Source organism: Stomoxys calcitrans, chromosome 1 (genome assembly GCF_963082655.1).
Source record: "Stomoxys calcitrans chromosome 1, idStoCalc2.1, whole genome shotgun sequence".
Lineage (NCBI taxonomy): Eukaryota > Metazoa > Arthropoda > Insecta > Diptera > Muscidae > Stomoxys > Stomoxys calcitrans.
Window position 1 is genome coordinate 217,060,972 of NC_081552.1, and position 23,989 is coordinate 217,084,960.

The window sequence follows — 23,989 nt, forward strand, 5'->3', positions numbered from 1 at the left end:
CTGCTATGGAAAAAAAATGCAACATAAGGACCATACAAAAGGTTCAGAGAACATGTTGTCTTGGCAAAGGCGGAGCGATTAGGACCACGCCCACTAGGGCACTAGAGACTATTTTAGATATCGGACCCATTGACATACAGATTAAGTGTGAGGAAGCCACTGCGGCTATGAGACTTAAGGCGATGGGAGAATGGATTGAGGATGGAACAGCTCATATCATCGCGGTATAATCGAGGCAACGATAGGAAACCTGGAAGGAAGGAAAGAGGTTGCCGGTCGGATACCTGGGACGACACTTGAGGTCGAGTGCGAGGCACTGCTGCCAGCGGCACAGTCTTGAATTGACGGAACCCTAGGAAGATCATATTACGGATGGATCAAAGCTAAAAGACAGAGTGGGCCTGGGGGTCTACATTGATATCCCAGGGACTAAATGTTTTAGACTGCCTGACCATAATACGGTCCTGCAGGAGGAGATCCAAGCGATCACGGAATGCGTAAAGTGGTGTGGTGCTAACGCGAGGACGTCGAGTGTGAACATCTTTACCGATAGTAAAATTGCCATAATGGCAATAACAACCAGGACGAACAGTCTTGCGTTGTAGGAAGGAGATTAACGCCTTCTGGCAAAATCCGCATCGTTTGGGATTGGGAAAGAGCAGACGATGAGCCATCAATAAACTTGGTTAACCCGAAGCCTTTCGGGTCGACGCAGTGCGAGTTGTGGGCGTGGCCGACGATTGCGCATGCAACATTGTGGAACAGTGAAAAGATCGTTAGGGCGGCGAAAATCCTATGGGCGGATCCAGATAGTGGATCGTGGAAAATCCACCTCGTTGGGGAGAAGTTTTTAAATGGCAAAGTACCTCACAAATGTCGCCAGCATTAGAAGGGGATTATGGATTCCAGACTGACATGGGGTTAGGATTTCATAGGCCTCAGCGAAAAGCTGGTGGCGAACCGTTGCTGCTCTTTTGATTAGCTTTGAGTTTGCAACAAGTCGTTTACTAACGCCTGTAGGGTTATGCTTCCTGTTTCTAGCCACCACCAAAGGATGGGGGTATACCAATCTAGTCATTCCGTTTTTAAGACCTCGAAATATCCGTCTAAGACCCCATAAAGTTTATAAATTCTTGATCGTCTCAACATTCTGAGTCGTTCTTGCCATGTCCGTCCGTTCGTCTATCGAAATCTCGATAGCAGTCGAATGCGTAAAGCTACGACTTCCAAAAACTGTGCCAAGTACGATCCAAATGGGTCTATAACCAGATAGATCTCCCACATAAATCGATCTCCCGATTTGCCCGATTTGTTGTTGTTTGTTGTTGTCCGATTTGGCTGAAATTTTGCATGCGCTATTCTGTTACAACTTACAACAACTGTGGCAAATACGGTATAAATCAGTGTATAACCTGATATAGCTGCCATATAAACCGAACACCCGCATTGACTTCTTGAGTCCCTACGGGCCGCAATCCTTGTCCGATTAGCCTGAAATTCGGCATGCGGTGTTCAGTTTTCATTTCAAACAGCTGTGGCACGGTCCAAATCAGTCCTTAACCTGATATAGCTCCCATATAAACCGATCTCCCGATTTGACTTTATGAGTCCTTACCAGCCGCAATGTTTGTTCAATTTGGCTGAAATTTTGTATGCGGTGTTCTGTTACGACTTCCAACAACTGTGCCAAATACGGTCAGTCTATAACATGTAAACCGGTCTCTCTATCATCCTTGTTTAAGGCCTAGAAGCTTTAACTTTTGCTGGTTTGACAGAAGTTACTTCAACTAAATTTATTTTGTATAAGTTTTTAGCAGAATCCATGGTGGTGGGTTCCCAAGATTCCGAACTTAGCACGCTTTTACTTATTGCTTTTAAAAATGTTATTACAATGTTTTTATAATGTTAGATCCCTCTATTCCCAAAACCATACAACTTAGCTAGCACATTAAAATTCTATTGCAGTTCATATACAAACAAAAATTGCCACTTCAACTGGAATAGCAAACAACCAAAATGTATTTCTAAACAAAATTTCTAATCTCTTAACGTTGTTTTTCTTCCTTTTTCTCTTTTTTGCCCCTTTTTGGGCAATATTATAGCCATTTTTAACAGCAAAATTACGTTTGCACGACACCTGTGGCGTACATAATCTCCATGGCATGCCAGCCCTAATCTCAGCCATTGCCTCGGCTATTTATGCAGCGATGGTAACCAGAGAACAATATAAATCCGATTTAGGTACTATCTTTCCGGCAATGTTAAATCAAACGGAAATCGAAGCCAGCAACACAACTGAACTCAATGCTCATATAATGGGGGTAAGTATGAGGGAAAGGATGGAGGAAAGGGTTTTGGGTGAAAAAAGAAAATACATGAAACTAACAAAGAAGTAAACAACATGCATTAAGTAAATACCAAAACAAATAATGAAATATGAGCCCATATTGGATACCCTGTTGGAAAAATTGTCATTATATAAAAAGAAACTTAAGGTAAAAAAAAATAAAAATCTTTCCAAACATTATTTTGAACACAATTTTTTTAATTTTAATATCAAGGAACTTTTATGAAATAAGAGATATAGACAGTCAAACCTGTAAACCGTTAACTAGAAACATATATATAGATATAATTAAAGTCACTTCATTATTTATTACTACTGAGGAACTATGCATTTAGATGTAATATTATCTTTAATTTTTATAATGTTAAACAGAAAACTTTGGATTTCATTACATAGATTCGTACCTGTAGTAAAAAATAGTGCACCTGACGGAATAACTGTTATTTTTATACCCAACACCATGTGATGGGAATATACTTATCTAGTCATTCCTCATAATATTGATCTACGACCCCATAAATTATATAAAAAATGTTGATCTTCTCGACATTCTGTGTCTATCTAGCCATGTTCGTCCGTCCGTCTGTCGAAATCACGATCGAACGCTTAAAGCTAGCCGCTTGAAATTTTGAGCAGATACTTCAAATTGATGTAGGACTTTAGGGATTGCAAATGGGCTATATCGGTTCAGATTTGGATATAGCCCCCCATAAAAACCTATCCCGCGATTTGATTTTTCGAGCTCCTGGAAGCCGCAATTTTTGTCCGATTTGGCTGAAATGTTGCATGTGGTGTTCTGTTCCAATTTCCATGAACTGTGCTAATAGGTCGATAACCTGATATAGCTCTCATATAAACCGATCTCCCGGTTGAAATCGGTCTATAACCTGATATAGCTCCCAAAGAAACCGATCTCCCAATTTGTCTTCTTGAGCCCCCAAAAGCCGCATACACACAGCAGATGTTCTATGGTGTCTTCTTCCTCGAACTCCTCACAATTTCTGCAAAAGTCGCTACTGGCAACCTTCAGTTCGTCAGCATGTTTTCCGTTGAGACAGTGACCAGTCAAGACTGACAATTTGACTGAGAAATCTATTCCAGCCAGCGGCAGCAAAGCGGTAAACCTCTTCAAGTCTAGATTGAGCCACATAATTTTGGAGTGTTTACAACCCCCATCTTGTGATCATCCGTCATTCGTTGGCCTTCGGGCGTGATCCTAAAAACTGAACTTACATGTCGCAGAGGCATACCCACTAGACCGTCTCATCCTATAATGGATGAACACTTTCTTTGCAAACAGATAAACGCATACCCTCCACTTTTTCCTCTTGGTTCTAATAAGCGAAATACCAAATATCATGACGATCGGTAACACGATAACACGTGCCGCAAAGGCATTCAAAATTGGAAAAAGTGTATTTTTTGGGATCCATCCATTTCGACTTAGAATTTAATTTGACTACGACGTTTAGCGTCTAAGGCGGAAATGTAAACCTTAGCGTCACGGTGGCCACCACAGGAACTGCAGAGAAGTCTTTCATATCTCACATATTAATCGATTTTGTCCGATTCAAATCTTAGCTCATCTATAGTATAGAAGGAGCTTCAAACCATTTAAGTCACCCGGACCTTATGGAATATTTCCGGCGTTAGTACAGAAGGAGGTGGACTATCTGGCGCCCCATCTAGCCTGCATTGTCACAGCGTGCCTAAGACTTGCATATACTCCGAAAGCGTGGCAGGAGGCAAGGGTAGTATTTGTACCCAAGCCCTCAAGTTATGCGACACCAATGGCTTACAGACCTATAAGCCTTACGTCCTTTCTACTCAAACCATGGACCGCATTGTGGATACCCTGATATATAGTAAGACATCCAGCGAACTGCTCAAATATAAACAGCATACTTATGTAAAGGGAAAGTCGGTGGAGAGGTTGTGCAGATATGGGGACTATATCAAGATATAGTCCATCTTTGAGCTTCACCAGGCTATGAACAATAAATGAATCTGTGCAAAATTTCAGCTCAATATCTCCAGTTTTAAAGACTGCAGCGTGATTTCAACAGACAGACAGACGGACATGGTTAGGTCGTCTTAGATTTTTACAACGATCAAAAATATATATACTTTATAGAATTAGAAATGGATATTTCGATGTGTTGCTAAAGGAATGACAAAATGAATATACCCCCATCCTTCGGTTGTGGTTATAAAAAATGTTTGGCATTAAGCCCCTAGGGGTCCGCCCACCCCAAAAATCACCCCAAACGGACATGTTGGCCGACCGAAACCCAGGCGGATCTCCTTACCCAAAATTATGTACCAAATGGACATATACACCGATGGGAATCCAACGAAAGGTATTTGAGGTATCGCACTGCAGTACCCTGTTCGGACTCGGCTATAAAAAGGAGGCCCTTTATTATTGAGCTTAAATTTGAATCGGACAGCACTCATTTATATGTGAGAAGTTTGCCCCTGTCCCTTAATGGAATGTTCATGGGCAAATTTGCAATATGAAAATTATATTAAAGTTTAAGTCAATTCGCGGGGAGTCACCCCACCCCAAAAATATGCCTCATTGGACATGTAAACCAAACGGGACAATATAGGATTCTAATGAAAGTTATTTGAAAGTTAAATACGAATACAAATAATTTTCAAATTTGGACCACGTTAAAAGGGGGTCGCAAACACTTATGAGTGTAGCGAAGCACACCGGGCCAGGTAGTCTTATATAACATGTAAGAGTTCGGCCGGGCCGAAACTTATATACCCTCCACCATGAATCGCATTTGTCGAGATCTTTGCGCGGTATCCCTTTTAAGGCCAACAAAGAATAATGAATAAGAACTGTTATGCTATTGGAGCTATATCAACTTATAGTCCGATTCGGACCATAAATGAATTGAATGTTGAAAATTGTAGAAGTCATAGTGCAATATTTCAGACCATTCGGATAAGAATTGCGCCTTGTAGGGGCTCAAGAAGCAAATCGGTAGTTCGGTTTATATGGGAGCTGTATCAAGCTATTGATCGATTCAGATCATATTGGACACGTATATAAAAGGTCATGGGAGAAGCCGTTTTACAAAATTTCTGCCAAATCGGATGAGAATTGTGGTCTCTAGAGGCTCAAGAAGTCATGATCCCAGATCGGTTTATATGGCAGCTATACCACGTTATGAACCGATTTGAATCATACTTAGCACAGTTGTTAACAGTAATACCAAAACACCGCGTGCAAAATTTCAACTAAATTGGATGAGAACTACGCCCTCTAAAAGCTAAAGAAGTCAAGACCCCAGATCGCTTTATATGGCAGGTATACCAGGTTATGAACCGATTTGAATCATACTTAGCACAGTTGTTGGAAGTGATACGAAAACACCACGTGCAAAATTTCAGTTAAATCGGATAAGAATTGCGCCTCTTGAGGGCGCAAGAAGTCAAGACCCAAGATCGGTTTATATGGCAGCTATATCAAAACATGAACCGATATAGCCCATTTATCATCCCAACTGGCAAACACCAGTAGGAAGTATTTGTGCAAAATTTCAAGCGGCTAGCTTTACTCCTTCCAAAGTTATCGTGCACTCGAAAGGCAGACGGACGTACAAGGCTAGGTCGACTTAAAATAACATGACGATCAAGAATACTTTATGGGGTCTTAGACGTATTTCGAGGTATTACAAACAGAATGATGAAATTAGTATACCCTCATCCTATGCTGGAGGGTAAAAAAATCAATTTGTGTTTGTTTGTTGGTTTGTTCGTGTGTTTCTTAAAACGGCTCAATCGATTTTCATGAAATTTTCACAGATAGTACATAATGATCCCATGGTGAAAATAGGGTACTAGTTTTTTTGATATCTGAAGGGGGGTGGACCCTCCCCCTTACCCTAATTTTCAAAAACGACAGATCTCGGTGATAGGTGGTGCGATTTAAGCGAAATTATGTGTGCTCTCTTATAGTACCCTAAAAATCCCAAATTTCGGATGGGATACCTAAGGTGGTCACCCCACCCTAAAACCTACAAAATATATATTTATATCAATCACGACAATATGGGACTCAAATGAAAGGCACTAAAGATTTGAAAGCATATCTGATATCAAATAGTCGGCGCAAGTGTTTGGAGAACCACCCCAACCCCCAAAACCCCCCTAAATAGGACATATTTACCGACCATGGCATTATGGGACTCAAATGAAAGGTATTCGCGAGTACAGTACGAATCTAATACTTCAATGTGGGACGACGTTTCTGGGGGTCCACCCCTTCCCCAAAATACCCTCCAAACAGGACTTATTTACAGATCATGGCAATATGGGGCTTAAATAAAAGGTATTTGAATGTAGAATTCGAATCGAATATCTAAATGATTAACCAAGTGTTTGGGGTGCCGCCTCTCCCCAAAAACATCCCCAAAGGGGACAAATTTACGACCAAAGCAATATGGGGCCCAAATGAAAGGTCTTTGGAAGAAAAGCACGACTCTGATATCAATATTCGGTAAAAGTGTCAATGGGGCCACCTCACCCCCACCCAAATAGGAAGTATTTGCTGACTATTGCAATATGAGGCTCAAATAAGAGGGTTTTTAGATTGGAACACGAATCCGATATATATTTTCAAGGCCAACTCACTGAGCGGCCGACCATCCCCCAAGCCGGTCATGTTTGCCGATTATGGAAATATGGGTCTCAAATTAAAGGTATTTGGGAGTAGACCACGATTCTGATATCAACATTAGGGACAATCTGTCTAGGGGACGTCCCACCACCAGAAGAACCCCCAAATAGGACGTATTTGCTCACCAATACAATTTGGGTCTTAAAAAGAGTGGAACTAAATATTTTTTGGGGCCAATACCCCAAACCGGACATATTTGCTAACTTTTGCAATAAGGAGTTAAAATGAGATTAGAACTCGAATTTGATATCCAATTTTGAGGCCAATGGCAATATGAGGTTCAAATAAATGATATATAGATAAGTCAGAATAGAGCACGTTGCTGATATATTTTACGGGCTTAGTGTTTTGGGGACCAACTCAATCCCCAAAATACCCCTAAATCGGGCATATTTACCGACCATGTCAATGTGGAGGTATTGGGGGGTAGAGCAGGAATTGATACCCACTTTCGGAACCAATTTTCTGTGGATCTACCCCTTTCCCAAAATAACAATCAAACAGCATTTTTTTACTGACCATCGCAATATGGGGCTTAAATAAAAGTATTTGGGAGTAGAATACGAATTTGATATCCAAATGTAGGACCATGTATTTGGGGCATCACCCCTTCCCCAAAACACCCCTCAAACGGTAAAAATTTTTCGACCATGCCAATATGTGGCTTAGATGAAAGGAATTGGAGATTAGAAAACGAATTTGATAACCAATTTTGGGGCCATTTGATTGGGGTTTAAATAAATAGTATTTGAAAAAAGAGCATGATGCTGATATTTTTTCAGGGCCATCCCGTTTCATCCCGAAAACACCCCTAAATCAGACATAATGAGAGTATCAGGCTGAAATTAAGTATTTTAAGAATGGAGTACACCTTACATCAAAACTTAAATTCGTAGACCAATAAAGATAAAATGGGAATCAGATAAAGGCACTTACAATGTTAAACTGTTAGTCAAGCGATATACTATTTTCGCAGCATGGTATTTCACTAAAAGCGCTTTAATTGGCGAAAATATTCCAATGAAAATTTTGTTCCATATAAAGTAAACGAAGGCGCAGCGGAGCGGGCCCGGGTCACCTAGTAAATAATCAAAATGAAAAACATTCAATGCAAATTTTATTAATATATTATTATTATGAAAACATTTCCTACAATTGGTTTTAAAAGAACATGTTTATCAAATTTTATTTCCATAGAATTGAAAAGCAAAATACTATTGCTTAGAAATTGGATTTTCATTAAGAACTATCTACAGAACTTATTAATGAGAATGGAAACGCGATAACTGGTAATTAATATTCGATATCTGTGAATTGGTAGGTGATTATTTACACTGGCCACTATTATTTGATTATATGGCTGAAACTAATGTCTGAATGCAGATTACTGATAGTACAAAATTAATATTTAAGCAGTTGAAAATTTTCTGTGTAACAAAATGGGCTGACAATTAACTTTCACATAATCATTAAAATTAATTATTTTGCTTTTTAATAATTTTTATTATCATGTTTATTTTTAAGGGCTATGAACGTAGTGCCAGTACCCAGGCAGGTTATCAACTTTTCGGTATTGCCATGACCGTGTTGGTGGCCATTGTAGGAGGTACCTTAGCAGGTGGGTGAAACTATTCTATTCTATGTTTTTCTAAGCATATTTTGCAGGAATAAAATCCCTGTTGTTTAATAAAAGATATACAATAACTTTTTCCCCCTTCTATCTCTCCCTTCCTCTGTGGTGCTTATATTGCTATGCCAACTTTCTATGGATTGGCATGGTTTCCGGTTATGCTAACATTGTGCTGCTGCAAATTCTGGGGGCCAATAACCACGAAAACTTTGTTAACTTCATCTTCCGGCCAATGTCCAATGTGTGGTCTATATTGTCGTGGTCGTTGCCTGCCTGCCTGTCTGTCTGTTCTCCCTCTATGGCTGTTTATTTTGGAATGCTGCCTACATAGGTTTAGTGTTGAAATACACAAACTTCCGCAAACTCCAAAAGGAGGAACACCATCAGGATGAACTCTATTGGGAGGTGCCCGAGGAGCGCAAGGATGAATAGTAAAGTGAAGATAAGCGAGTTATATTTACAACAAAATTACAACAACGAACAACATTATACCAGTGCCACAATAAAGGATAATAAACAGATACAATTACACTTTGCTACAAAGACACCCATCCACCCACCCACCTATTATTCATTCACTCATCGACGACGAAGCAGCAGACACCGTACAACAACTACTCACACACGCACACAGGCCAATGTAAACAATTTTTTACTCTTACACATGAGGTAACTCTGAGAGTAAATATTTGCAATATTAAAGTAAGAAAAAACATATACAAATATTTTTTTTATTTAAAAAAAAGGAATAAAAACAAATGATCGTTGGCTCTCTTCTTTAGATACATGACCATTTTAATCTATGTATCAGAGACTATAACTAGAGCTTTAACATTTCTACAGTGCAGGATGAAGGGAGCCAACAGTCCTGAAATATTTGGAAACCCAACGATTCTGTTTCGATAGTAGGTTAAACCAGAGTAGTTGTATGTGTAACTAGGGGACTAAAATACCTCGGTTCCAGTCAACCAATGATCGAGGCAATTTGTTTGAGATGTAACATGGTAGCTGTTATTATACCCACCACCATGGGATGGGAGTATATCAATCTAGTCATTCCGTTTGTAACACCTCCAAATATTGATCCAAGATCCCAAAAAGTATATACATGTTCTTGATCATCTCGACACTCCGAGTCGATCTAGCCATGTCCGTCCGTCTGTCGAAATCACGATAGCGGTCGAACGCATATAGCTAGCTGCTTGATGTAGGTCGTTGGGGATTGCAACTGGGCCATATCGGTTCAGATTTGGACATAGCTCCCATGTAAATCAATTTCCCGATTTGACTTCTTAAGCCTCTGGAAGCCACAATTTTTGTCCGATTTGGCTAACATTTTGCAGATAGTGTTCTGTCATGACTACCAAAAATTGTGGCAAGTACGGTGCATATCGGTCTACGAAGGTTGCCTTTTATTTTTGGGGATAACAGAACACAGAAACATATATTAACAGGAACATATATTAAAGGCAAAATTCGGGCGATGCTGACTTTATAATACCCTACACCTACACTAAGAGTACGATTAAACAATCGGTATCAAATTTCGAGCAAATATGTTCAAATTGTAATAAATACGGTGGACGTATGACAACATTATTACAAATTAGCCATAACCTGACGAACATATATATGGGAGCTACATCTAAATTTGAACCGATTTTGACCCAACTTCTTAGATATTGTGATGGGCATCGAAGAAAGTGTTGTGCACAATTTTGGCAATATTAGACAATATTGCGCTTGCAGTGACCCTAGAAGTGAAAATCGGGCGATATACATATGTGGCAGCTATACATAAATTTGAACCGATTTCTTTGAAATTCACAAGTCATATTAAAAGACATAAGAAAATCCTTCCTGCTAAATTTCGAAAGAATTGGTTAACAAATGAGCACTTTATTGCAATATTTCTCAAAATCGGAAGAACATATACATGGGATGTATATCTACATCTGAACCGATTTCTAGCAATTTTCTTAGATAATGTGGTAGTTGTCGGGGAAGGCGCTGTACAATAGTTTGGCAAGATTGGTCAATAAATGCGATTGCAGTGAACATGGAAGTGAAAATCGGACGATATATATTTATATATGGCAGCTATATTTAAATCTAAACCGATTTTTATGAAATTCACCAGTAATGTCGAGAGTCATTTGAAAATCCAAATGACAATTTTATTGCATTGTTACTGCAAATCGGGTGAACGTATATATGGGAGTTATTACTAAATCTGAACCGATTTCGACTAAATTTTGTAGATATTGTAGAAGTCGTCGAGGAAAGCGTTGTTCAAAGTTTTAGGAAAATTGGTCAATAAATGCGCTTGCAGTGGCTCTAGGAGTGAAAATCGGGCGATATACATATATGGTAGCTATATCTAAATCTGAACCGATTTTTATGAAATTCATCAGTAATGTCGATATAACATCTAAATCTCAACCAATTTTTCCCAATTTCAATAGGCTTCGTCTCTAGGCTGGAAAACATGCCTGTACCAAATTTGAAGACGATCGGATGAAAACGTTTGTGCACAAATTAACATGAACAGACGGACAGACAGATGGATATAGCTAAATCTAATCAGAAAGTGATTCTGAGTCTTATCAATGGGTATATCTCTCTTCCTTTTTGGGTGTTACAAACAAATTCACTAAGTTATAAAACCCTATACCACAGTAGTGGCGTCGAATAGAATCATCGAAAGTAGCTTTATTGATTTTCAAAATATTTCCCATCTACACACTATTGCATGCGTTTGAACCAATTGTCGAAGCACTTTTGCCACTCTGATTTAGGAATCTCCCAAACATGTATTCTGAACGCATCAACAGCTTCTTCAGGTGTCGAAAAACGTTGACCTCTCATTTTATTTTTTACGTATGGGAATAAAACAAGTCATATGGCGGATGACTTATAAAATCTATGTTTTGAGTGCTCAAAAATGAGTTTGTTTGAGCCGATGTGTGAGAGCTAGCAATGTCGTGGTTCAACATTTAATTCCATTTTTTTGGGCGAGATGAATATTTTAAGTTACTACAAACAACACAAATAGCGATCGTATGTCAAAACGTTTTGTGTACGTATTACCTCAAAAATGTCAACGATTGAGCAGATTGCAACACAAGAGTTGTCCAATCCCGAAATATAAAAATCAACCGTATTCTTTATGGGGTCTAAGACGAATATTTCAAGATGTTACAAACGGAATGACGAAATTAGCAAATCGATAACCTATGGTGGAAAGGGTATTATGGGAATTTTCTTGAAAGAACTAAGGCAGAATTAATTTTTATTTTTTCAGGTTACTTTTATCTGGAAAATTCAAAAAGAAACCCGTAAAAATGCTTTAAGTTCGGCCGGGCCGAACTTTGGATACCCACCACCTCGGATATATATGTAAAGCACCCTTCGTCATAATACCGTGAAAAATGTATAAATTACGCTCCCATAGCAGCCAAACCAAAAAATTGTCCGATTTGGATCAAATTCGACACTGACATTGAGTGGTCTAATAAGTACAAGTCATTGTTCAATTTTGTAGAACAAGATATTGGTCTTTTTGGTAGCCATACCCAAATATAGACCGATTTGAACCATTTACGGCACTGATGTGTCAAATTTTACCGAAATCGGATTATAAATGTGCCTTTTATGGGGCCAAAACCTTAAATCGAGAGATCGGTCTGTGAGGCAGCCAAATCCAAGTCTGGACCGATCTGGGCCAAATTGCAGAAAGTTGTCAAAGAGCCTATTGCAACCCACTTTTCCACATTTCGGCGAAATCGGACAATAAAAGCGCCTTTTATGGGCCCAAGACTTTAAATCGAGAGAATGGTCTATATGGCAGCTATATCCAAATCTGGACCGATCTGTACCATATTGCAGAAAGACAATTTCAGGACAACTCACTGTACCGCAATTCGGCGACATCGGACAATAAATGCGCCTTTTATGGACCCAAAAGCCATACCCAAATATAGACCGATTTGAACAATATACGGCACTGATGTGTCAAATTTTACCGAAATCGGATTATAAATGTGCCTTTTATGGGGCCAAAACCTTAAATCGAGAGATCGGCCTGTACGGCAGCTATATCCAAATCTGGAGCGATCTGGGCCAAATTGCAGAACGTTGTCAAAGAGCCTATTGCAACTCACTGTCCCACATTTCGGCGAAATCGGACAATAAAAGTGCCTTTTATGAGCCCAAGACTTTAAATCGAGAGATCGGTCTATATAGCAGCTATATCCAAATCTAGACCGATCTGAGTCAAGTTGAAGATGGACGTCGAAGGACCTAACATAACTCACCGTCCCAAATGATGGCTTAATCGGACAATAAATGCGTCTTCTATGGGCCCAAGACCATAAATCGAGAGATCGGTCTATATGGCAGCTATATCCCAATCTGGACCGATCTGAATCATAAACAACACGGATGTCGAAAAGCCTAATACAACTCACTGTTCTAAATTTCGGCGACATCGGACAATAAATACGCCTTTTATGAACCCAAGACTTTAAATCGAGATATTGGTCTATATGCCAGCTATATCGATCTGGACCGATTTAGACTAAATTGCAGAAAGATCTCGAGGGGCCTAATATAACTCACTGTACCATATTTCGACGACATCGGACAAAAAAAAGTACCTTTTATGGGCCCATGGCCTTAAATCGAGAGATCGGTCTATATGGCACCTATTTACATCCAAATCTGGACCGATCTGAGCCAAATTGAAGTAGAATGTCGAAGGGACTAACACAACTCACTGTCCCAAATTTCAGCAAAATCGGATAATAAATGTGGCTTTTATGGGTCTAAGACCCTAAATCGGCGGGTCTGTCTATATGGGGCCTAATCAAGATATAGTCCGATATTGTCCATCTTCGAACCTAACCTGCTTATGGACAAAAAAGAATCTGTGCAAAGTTTCAGCTTATTATCTCTATTTTTAAAGACTGTAGCGTGATTTCAATAGACAAACAGACAGGCGGGCGGACATGGCTAAATCGTCTAAGATTTTTATGGTGATCAAGAATATTTATACTTTATAGGGTCGGAAATGGATATTTCAATGTGTTGCAAACGGAATGTAAAAAAATTAATATACCCGCATCCTTCGGTGGTGGGTATAACAGGACTATTAAGATAACCCTTTTTTTTCTTTTATTCTTACAATTCTCTCAATCTTTATTTTCGTTTTCTGAAAATTGCTATCGTAAAATAACATCGTTTATCGCAAACTACAGCCTATCTCGGACGATATCCAAAAAAAAAGACGTTAATGGCCTGCCAAGAGGTGGCCAGACCACCTAAGGCTTTAAAATTTTGCATATGATCTCGTTAACACTTCAGCTCTAGCCATTTCGGTCGTTCTCAAAACGGCAGATTTCTGCTAGTTTTTGTTCGGTTCTATTCCACTGTGCGGCGTGCCGCAGTGCGACACTTTTTTGGTAAAAAGTTTTAACATAGCATAGAATATCACAAATGTCGCCAGCATTGAGAGGGGATAACCACTGCTGAATAGTTTTTCTAATGTTCTCTGGTGGCCTTCCGCAAATATGATCCATATTTGAGTATAACTATGGCCATAGTAGTGAAGTTATATTGAACAAGGATAATAAATATATCCATGGTGATGGCTATCTTCTTCTTTTCTTTTTATACCCACCACCATAGAATGGAGGCATACTAATCTAGTCATTCTGTTTGTAACACCTCGAACTACTGCATTCTGCATTGCATCGATGTTCTGAGTCGATATAGCCATGTCCGTCCGTCCGTCTATCGTAATCACGCGTAAAGGTAGCCGCTTCAAATTTCGCACAGATATAAATGGGCCATATCGGTTCAGATTTAGCTCCTATATAAACCGATATCCCGATTTGAATTCTTGAGCTCCTGGAAGCCGCAATTATGGTCAAATTTGGCTGAAATAACTTCCAGCAACTGTGCCAAGTAAGGCTCTAAGCGGTCCATTACCTGATATAGCTTTTATATAAACCGATCTCCCGATTTGACTTCTTAAGCCCTTACAAGCCGCAATTTTTGTCCGATTTTGCTGATATTTTGCATGCGATGTTCTATTACGACTTCCAGAAAACTGCCAAGTACGGTCCAAATCAGTCTATAACCAGATATAGCTCCCATGTAAACCGGTCTCTCGATTCCTAGAAGCTTTAATTTTTGCTGGTTTGACACAAGTTTGGTACGTAGAATAAAATTATGCCCTTCAACTAAATTTAGTTTGTATAAATTTTTAGCAGAATGCATGGTGGTGGGTTCCCAAGATTATTTGTTATACCCTACACCACCACTGTGGTACAGGGTATTATATATTTGTGGGTTCCCAAGATTCGGCCCGGCCGAACTTAGCACGCTTTTACTTGTTATACCCTACACCACCACTGTGGTACAGGGTTTTATAAGTTTGTGGATTTGCTTGCAACGCTAAGAAGGAGAAGAGCTAAACATATTGCTAAGTATACCGATCGGCTGAGATTCACTTCCTGATTCAATTTAGCTATGTCCGTCTGTCTGTCTATCTGTCTGTATTTTTGTCATTAAGGTAGAGGTCGCATTTATTGTCCGATTGCCATGAAATTTTGCATATGTCACTTCTTTTGGCCAAAGAAGACGAATGCTATTGATTTTGAAAAAAAATCGGTTCAGATTTAGATATAGTTCCCATATATATCTTTCATCCGAAATGGAATTTCAAGGTTGGAGAAGCCTCAATTTCAATCCGATCTTTACAAAATTTCGTACGAGCTGTTTTATTTGACGTCTACATATATGTGCATAATTACGTCAAAATCGGTCCAGATTTAGATAAAGCTCCCATATGTAAACTTTCATCCGATATGGAATTTTAAGGCTGTAGCAGCCACAATTTTGGTCCGATCTTTACAAAATTTAGCATGAGACGTTTAATTTGGCATCCCAAGAGGGGGTCAAAATTTTGATAATTTCGGTCCTAATTTAGATATAGCTCCCATATATATATATATATATATATATATATATATATATATATATATATATATATATATATATATATATATATATATATATATATATATATATTGTCGTGCGATTTACAGTAATATTGCAATCAAAAGGCCATTTGTTAATCGATTTTCTCGAAATATGGCAGCAAGGATGTTCTCTTGCTTCTCGACGTTATAGACGAATTTTATAGAAATCGGTTCCGATTTAGATATAGCCGTTATAAATGTATTTCGTTAGATTTTCACTTCTAGAGGCACTGCAAGAGCATTTTTTGACCAATCTTGCCAAAATTTTGCGCAACGTTTTTCTCGACGTCTCATATATATATATATATATATGTATATATATATATATATATATATATATATATATATATATATATATATATATATATATATATATATATATATATATATATATATATATATATATATATATATATATATATATATATATATATATATACGATATGGACTTGTAAGGCAGTAAAATCCACAATTTTTTCAGATCTCTCCCAGATTTAGATATTGCTCCCATATATATGTTTTATCTGATATGACTTTTTAAAGCTGTAGAAATCCACAGATTTTGTTCTATCGTAAAAAAATCTTACAAGGATCTATTCAAAATTTCGAAAGGTGTGAAAATTTAAGTCTAACTAGAGTTGGAGATAAGTCATATATATTAAAACCAGTAAGGAAAGCCAAATTTCGGGCGGTGCTGACATTATAATACCCTACACCTACCCTATCGGTACACAGTGGGAGCTATGTTTAATTCTGAACCAATTTTGATGGACCTCGCCGGATGTTTTCAGATGGGTTATTAAACAATTCGTATGACATTTCAAGCAAATATGTTCAAACTGTAACAACTACGGTTCGCAAATGACAATATTTTTAAAAATTCCCTAAATTTGATAATGTGGCACTCGTCGAGAAAAACGTTGCGCAAAATTTTGGCAAGATTGGTCAAAAAATGCTCTTGCAGTGCCTCTAGAAGTGAAAATCTAACGAAATACATTTATAACGGCTATATCTAAATCGGAACCGATTTCTATAAAATTCGTCTATAACGTCGAGAAGCAAGAGAACATCCTTGCTGCCATATTTCGAGAAAATCGATTAACAAATGGCCTTTTGATTGCAATATTACTGTAAATCGCACGACAATATATATATATGAGCTATGTCTAAATCTGAACCGATTTCGAGCAAACTTTATAGACATTGTGGAAGTTATCGTGGAAAGCGTTTTACAAAATTTTGGGAAGATTTGTCAATAAATGCGCTTGCAGTGACTCTAGGAGTAAAAATCGGGCGATATATATACATGAGAGCTTTATCTAAATCTGAACCGATTTCCACCAGTAATATCGAGAGTCATTAGATAATCCTTTCAGACAAATTTCGAGAGAATCGGATAACAAATGACAATTTTATTGCATTTTTACTGCAAATCGGACGAACATATATTTGGGAGCTATATCCAAATTTGAACCGATTTCTATGAAATTCACCCAAAGAGTCGGGAGTCATAAGAAAACCCTTCCTGCCAAATTTCGAGAGAATCGGTTTAAAAATGACCATTTTATTGCAGTGTTGCTGAAAATCGGACAAACATATATATGGAAGCTACATCGAAATCTGAACCGATTTTTTCCAATTTCAATAGCCTCCATCTCTAGGGTGAAAAACATGCCCATACCAAATTTGAGGACGATCGGATGTAAATTGCGACCTGTAGTTTGTACACAAATTAATATGGACAGACGGACAGACAGACAAACAGACAGACAGACGGAAAGCTAAATCCAATCAGAAAGTAATTCTGAGTCGATCGGTACACCTATCAATGGGTCTATCTCTCTTCCTTTTGGGTGTTACAAACTAATTTACTATGTTATAATACCTTGTACCACAGTATTGGTGTAGGGTATAAGTAGTACGTCGACTGGGTGGCGTAGGGTATTATATAGTCGGCTTCGCCCGACTTTTGCCTTTCCTTATTGGTTTTCATATATTAAAGATTGTCCATATTCATTATATTTTTGTTAGTCATTCTTTGCGAAACGAAGATGGGCTATATCGGACTATATCTTAATATAGCCCCCATATAGACCGATTTGCCGATTTAAGGTCTTAGGCCCATTAAAGTCACATTAATTGTTGATTAAAAATTGATTTTGCTGAAATTTGGGACAGTAAGTTGTGTTAGGAAGCCACCGTAGTGCAGAGATTAGCATGTCCGCCTGGGTTCGAAACCTGGCGAGACCATCAGAAAAAAATTTTCAGCGGTGGTTTTCCCCTCCTAATGCTGGCAACATTTGTGAGGTACTATGCCATTTGAACTTCTCTCCAAAGAGGTGTCGCACTGCGGCACGCCGTTCGGACTCGACTATAAAAAGCAGACCCCTTATCATTGAGCTTAAACTTGAATCGGACTGCACTCATTGATATGTGAGAAGTTTGCCCCTGTTTCTTAGTGGAATGTTCATGGGCAAAATTTGCATTTGAGTCGTGTTAGGTCCTTCGACTTTTTTTTCAATTTGGCCCAGATCGGTCCAGATTTGGATATACCTGTCATATAGACCAATATTTCGATTTAAGGTCTTGGGCCCCTAAAAGGTGCATTTTTGTCTGATTTCGCCGAAACTTGAGACAGTGAGTTGTGCCAGGCCGCTCGACATCCTTCTTCAATTTTGCCCAGATAGGTCAAGATTTGGATATAGCTACCATATAGACCAATTACTTGATTCAAATTCTTGGGCCCATAAAAGGCGCATTTATTGTCCGATTTTGCCCAAAATTTGGGACAGTGAGTTGTGTTAGGCCCTTCGACATCTTTTTGCAATATGGCGCGGATCGGTCCAGATTTGGATATAGCTGTCATATAGACCGATCTCTTCATTTAAGGTCTTGGCCCCATAAAAGGATCATTTGTTATCCGATTTCCATGAAATTTGACACAGTGACTTATGTCAGCCTTTTCGGCATCCCGGTCCTAAATTGTCCAGATCGGTCTGTATTTGGATATAGCTGGCAAAAAGACAGATATTGAACCAGCATTGAACAGTGACTTGTATTTATTAGACCACTCAATGTCCGTGCCGAATTTGGTCCAAATGGGACGATATTTCAGTATAGCTGCAGTGGATGCATAAATAATCTATTTTTCACCGGATTATGACGAAAGGTGGTTTACATATATACCAGAGGGGGTGAGTATCCAAAGTTCGGCCCGGCCAAACCTAAAGCCTTTTTACTTGTTTTTCATATATCTAAGGTTGTCCATATTCAACATATTATTGTTAGTCTACATTGCAAAACTCACTGGCGTATGAAGATCGGCCTTGAAAACTAATGCAAGTTTTTGGCTTAATGCCAGTCATTCGGTATATTTTTGCACATTATAAGCTACGAGTGATTTTTGGCCTATGTCTATAAACTGCGAAAAACATTCTATAGGATGCCAATGTGTTGGTGTAGCAAAATTCACATCTCTTTCAATGACTACGGAGTCATCGAATATGCATTACTTCAAATCATGGCGATAATTCTTAAACATTTTGAAAGAGCGTTATCTACACCCATGCCATATTACATTCTCCAAAAAGAAATAGTCCTGATTGAACAAAAATTCAATTAATCATCGCACCCTTTGGTGCGTGCGTGCTAGCTATGGCACAAAGTCGCGGTTCAAATTGTTATACCCTCCACCATAGGATGGGGGTATACTAATTTCGTCATTCTGTTTGTAACACCTCAAAATGTTCCTCCGAGACCCCATAAAGTATGAATATTTTTGATCGTCATGATATTTTAAATCGATCTAGCCATGTCCGTCCGTCCGTCTGTCGAAAGCACGCTAACTTTCAAAGGAGTAAATCTAGCCGCTTGAAATTTTTCATTAATACTTCTTATTAGTGTAGGTGGGTTGAGAATGTAAATATACTATATCGGTCCATGTTTTGACATAGCTGCCAGATATACCGATCTTGGATCTTGACTTCCTGAGTCATTAGAGGGCTCAATTCTCACCCGATTTGACTGAAATTTTGCATGAGGTGTTTTGTTATGATTTCCAATAACTGTACTTAGTGTGCTTCAAATCGGTACATAACGTGATATAGCTCTTGTGTAAACCGATCTGGGGTCTTGACTTCTTGAGCCTCTAGAGGGCGCAATTCCGATCCGAATATCCGATTTGGCTGAAATTTAGCATGAGGTGTTTTGCTACGAGTTCCAATATCTGTGCTAAGTATGGTTAAAATTGGTCCATAACCTGATATAGCTGCCATATAAACTGATCTTGAATCTTGACTTCTTGAGCTCCTAGAGACCGCAATTCTTATCCGATTTTGCAGGAAGTGTTTTATTATGACTTCCAACAGTTGCGCCAAATATAGTTTTAATTGGCTGAAATTTTGTATAACGACGTCTCTCATGACCTTCAACATATGTGTCAATTGTGGTCTGAATCGGTCTATAGTCTGATACAGCTCCTATATAAACCGGTCTCCCTATTTTGCTTCCTGAGCCGCTAAAGGGCACAATTTTTATTCGAATTGGCTGAAATTGTACACAACGACTTCTACTATGGTCTTCAACATTCAGTTCAATTATGGTCCGGACCATCGGACCATAAGTTGATATATCTTCAATATCATAGCAAATGCGATCCATGGTGGAGGGTATATAAGTTTCGGCCAGGCCGAACTTAGCACGCTTTTACTTTTTAAGTCTGTCTCTTTTCAGAACTCCACTAGAAGCTTACCTGTAATATGTTGGATTAAGTGCCTCAGTGTTTTTTTTTTTCTCCAAATATTGCAAATATTTGAAATAATTTGTAACAATCACTCTCAATTGTACCCCATGTAAACTTACTTACATACGCTTATACACAAATCCTTTTAGCACATTTTCATTATTTATCAATAACTTATTTTGTGCTTTTATTATTTTTTTTTTTTAGAGCACAAGGCGAGCTTATTTACACACAACTGTGGTCTGTATGAGTGTTCACATGTTTATCGAATATTTTCTGTTGGTATTTGTTTTCGATCAAATGTTTAAGTTTCACAACAAAAACTCACTTATACACGTACTCATACACACGCACACACAGAAACTGAGAACACAAAATCGATTTTATATTACTTTTGTTCAATTTAATTTAAAATACCGTTCAGTTTTAGAATTTATGAATAAAAAAAAATGAGTTTTATTTGCAAAATAAATTTACACCATTTTGTGGCTTCATTCGTTTTATTTTTGGTATGGCATTATGATGTTGGGAATTGTTTTTAATTTATTTTGTTGATTGTTTTGGTTTTTTGCTGTTGTAACACTTATTTCAGCCCTATGCTATGCTACATTTAGAAGAGTGTTAATCAAACAAATAGGATGATTGTTTTATTGACACTCAATTGTATAGAAAATGTAGAACTACATCATATAGAATTGGATTAAATTAGCTCTGAATGTAGTATTTGAATTGAATGTGAAATATGTTTTAGGCTAGGCAAGAGATTGACCAGCAATGGGAAATAATCAGAAATGTGGAATTTATTTTAAAGATGAAATTTGAGAAAAATGTTTTTTTTTTTTTGGAAAAAAGCCACTAAAACAAGTAAAAGCGTGCTAAAAATGAATACAAAATAAATTAAGTTAAAGGGCATAAGTTTATTCTACATACCAAACTAGCAAAAATTAAAGCTTCTTGGAACCGAACAAGGATGATCGTGAGACCAGTTCACATGGGAGCTATATCAGGTTGTAGACCGACTTGGACCATACTTGACACAGTTGTTGAAAGTCATAACAAAACACGACATGCTCAAATTCAGCCAAATCGGACACAGTTGTTGGAAGTCGTAAAAAACATCACGTGCAAACTTTTAGCCAAATTGGACAAAAATTGTGGCTTCCAGGGAATCCAGACGCGAAATCGAGAGATTGGTTTATGTGGGAGCTTACAGAGCGATTTCAACCGTACTTGACACAGTTGTTGGAAGTCGTAACAGAACACTATACGCCAAATTTTAGCCAAATCGGACAAAAATTGCGGCTTCAAGAGGCTCAAGTAAAATCGGGAGTTAGCGATATATGGGAGCTAAAGCAAGTTATAGACCGATTTGGACCGTACCTCGCACTGTTGTTGGAGTCCAATCGGATAACAATTGCAGGTTCTAGGGGCTAAATATATAAAATCCGAAGATCAGTTTATACAGAGTGATTTCTTAGCTATAATGAGTATATATTTTGGCAACACTGGTTTAAACAGCTCACTCACGTTTCGTGTTTTGTATCACTGTCAAACATCTTCAGTTTGGTCTAAATTTAACCTGGAATCGTCTTACAAACGAATAACGCTTGCAAATTATTGAATTTTTTTATCAAAATGCGTGCTCTGTTAAGAAAGTTCACCGCGCGCTTTTTCCATTTTATGGTCAATTTAATCGACCCACTGAAGCAGCTATTCGGCCTATTTTGACTCTGCTATTCAACAATGTGGAAAATTTTGTGAAGATTTAGGTGTGAAGCCTTTCAAAATACAGCTGGTGCAAGAATTGAAGCCGAATTACCTACAGCAACGCAAAATTTTTTTGGTGAATGGGCTCTTGGAAAGTTTATCGAATATCCACTTTGTTTTATCGAAAAATTGTGTTTAGCGACGAAGCTCATTTTTGGCTCAATGGGTACGTAAATAAGCAAAATTTTCGATTTTGGAGTGAAGATCAGCCAGAAGCATTGCAAGAGCTACCAATACATTAAGAAAATGTCACAGTTGGGTGCGGTTGATGAGATGGTGGCTCCATTGGAACGTAACTCTTTAAAGATGATGCGAATCGTAACGTAACTGTGGGATGGTGAGCGCTTATTGAAAAGGATGCCAAGTTCATTGTATGTGCCTCAGAAATTCTTGTGTTTTTTTTTACCAGGCAGCTATTTGTCTGTTGATCTAATAATTTTTGTCACTGGACATACCGGAATTTTTCGAGTTTACCATCTGCACTCGACCGAGCTGGTCAATATAGTGACTGCTCTTTGCCAGGTCAATACCAATAAGTAAAAAGGCGTTAAGTTTAGCCGGGCCGAACTTTGGATACCCACCACATAGGATATATATTTAAACCACCTTTCGTCATAGTTTGGTGAAAAATGCATTATTTATGCCCCCATAGCAGCTACATCGAAATATGGTCCGATTTGGACCATTGAATGGTCCAATAAGTGCAAGGCATTGTTCAATTTTGTAGAACAAAATATTGGTCTTTTTGATAACTACAATATATCCAAATATAGACCGATGTAAACCATATACGACAAGGATGTCGAAAAGCATAACAAAAGTCACTGTGTTAAATTTCAGCGAAATCGGGTTATTAATTAACAAGACTTCAAAGCGAGAGATCGGTCTATATGGCAGCAATATCCAAATCTGAATCGATCTGGGCCAAATTAAAGAGGAATGTTGAAGGGCCTTACAAAACTCACTGTCCCACATTTCGGTGAAATCGGACAATAAATGCGCCTTTTATGGGGCCAAGACCTTAAATCGGGAGATCGGTCAATATGACAGCTATATTCAAATCTGAACCAATCTGGGCCATCTTCAAGAAGGATGTCGATAGGCTTAACACAACTCACTGTCCCAAATTTCGGAGAAATGGGACAAAAAGTGCAACTTTTAAGGGCCCAAGACCCTAAATTGAGAGATCGGTCTATATGGCAGCTATATTCAAATCTGAACCGATATGGGCCATATTGCAGAAATACGTCGACGGGAATAACTTAACTCACTGCCCCAAATTTCGGTGACATCGGACAATAAATGCACCTTTTATGGGTCCAAGACCCTAAATCGAGAGATCGGTCTATATAGCAGTTATATCCAAATCTGGACCGATCTGGGCCAAATTGGTGAAGGATATCGACTGGCCTAACACAACTCACTGTACAAAATTTCAGCAAAGTCGGATAATAAGTGAGGCTTTTATCGGCCTAAGACCTTAAATTGGCGAATCGGTCTATACGGCAGCTATATCCAAATCTGGACCGATCTTGACCAAATTGGAGAAGGATGTCGACTGGCCTAACAAAACTCACTGTACCAAATTTCAGCAAAGTCGGATAATAAATGTGGCTTTTATCGGCCTAAGACCTTAAATCGGCGATAGGTCTATATGACAGCTATATCCAAATCTGGACCGATCTGAGCCAAATTGAAGTAGGATGTCAAGGCGCCCAACACAACTCACTGTCCCAAATTTCAGCAAAATCGAATAATAAAT

At 38.4% G+C, this 23,989-nt stretch overlaps 2 protein-coding genes across 3 annotated transcripts in view; both read left to right on the forward strand.

Moving 5' to 3' along the window:
• LOC106086181 (ammonium transporter Rh type A) overlaps nt 1–20,932 on the forward strand; it is a 127,628-nt gene extending 106,696 nt beyond the window's left edge. Inside the window, exons 6-9 of one of the 2 annotated variants that reach the window (XM_059370693.1) lie at nt 2,103–2,321; nt 8,568–8,661; nt 9,005–9,342; nt 20,668–20,932. In XM_059370693.1, the coding sequence (XP_059226676.1) occupies nt 2,103–2,321; nt 8,568–8,661; nt 9,005–9,105 (414 nt within the window). In that variant the 3' untranslated portion in view covers nt 9,106–9,342; nt 20,668–20,932. The remainder of the gene's footprint in view (nt 1–2,102; nt 2,322–8,567; nt 8,662–9,004; nt 9,343–20,667) is intronic. The other variant, XM_059370689.1, reaches the window with a different exon arrangement.
• LOC106086182 (uncharacterized) overlaps nt 9,358–23,989 on the forward strand; it is a 56,979-nt gene continuing 42,347 nt past the window's right edge. Inside the window, exon 1 of the mRNA XM_059370731.1 lies at nt 9,358–9,375. The gene's annotated coding sequence lies outside the window, so the exon portion shown is untranslated. The remainder of the gene's footprint in view (nt 9,376–23,989) is intronic.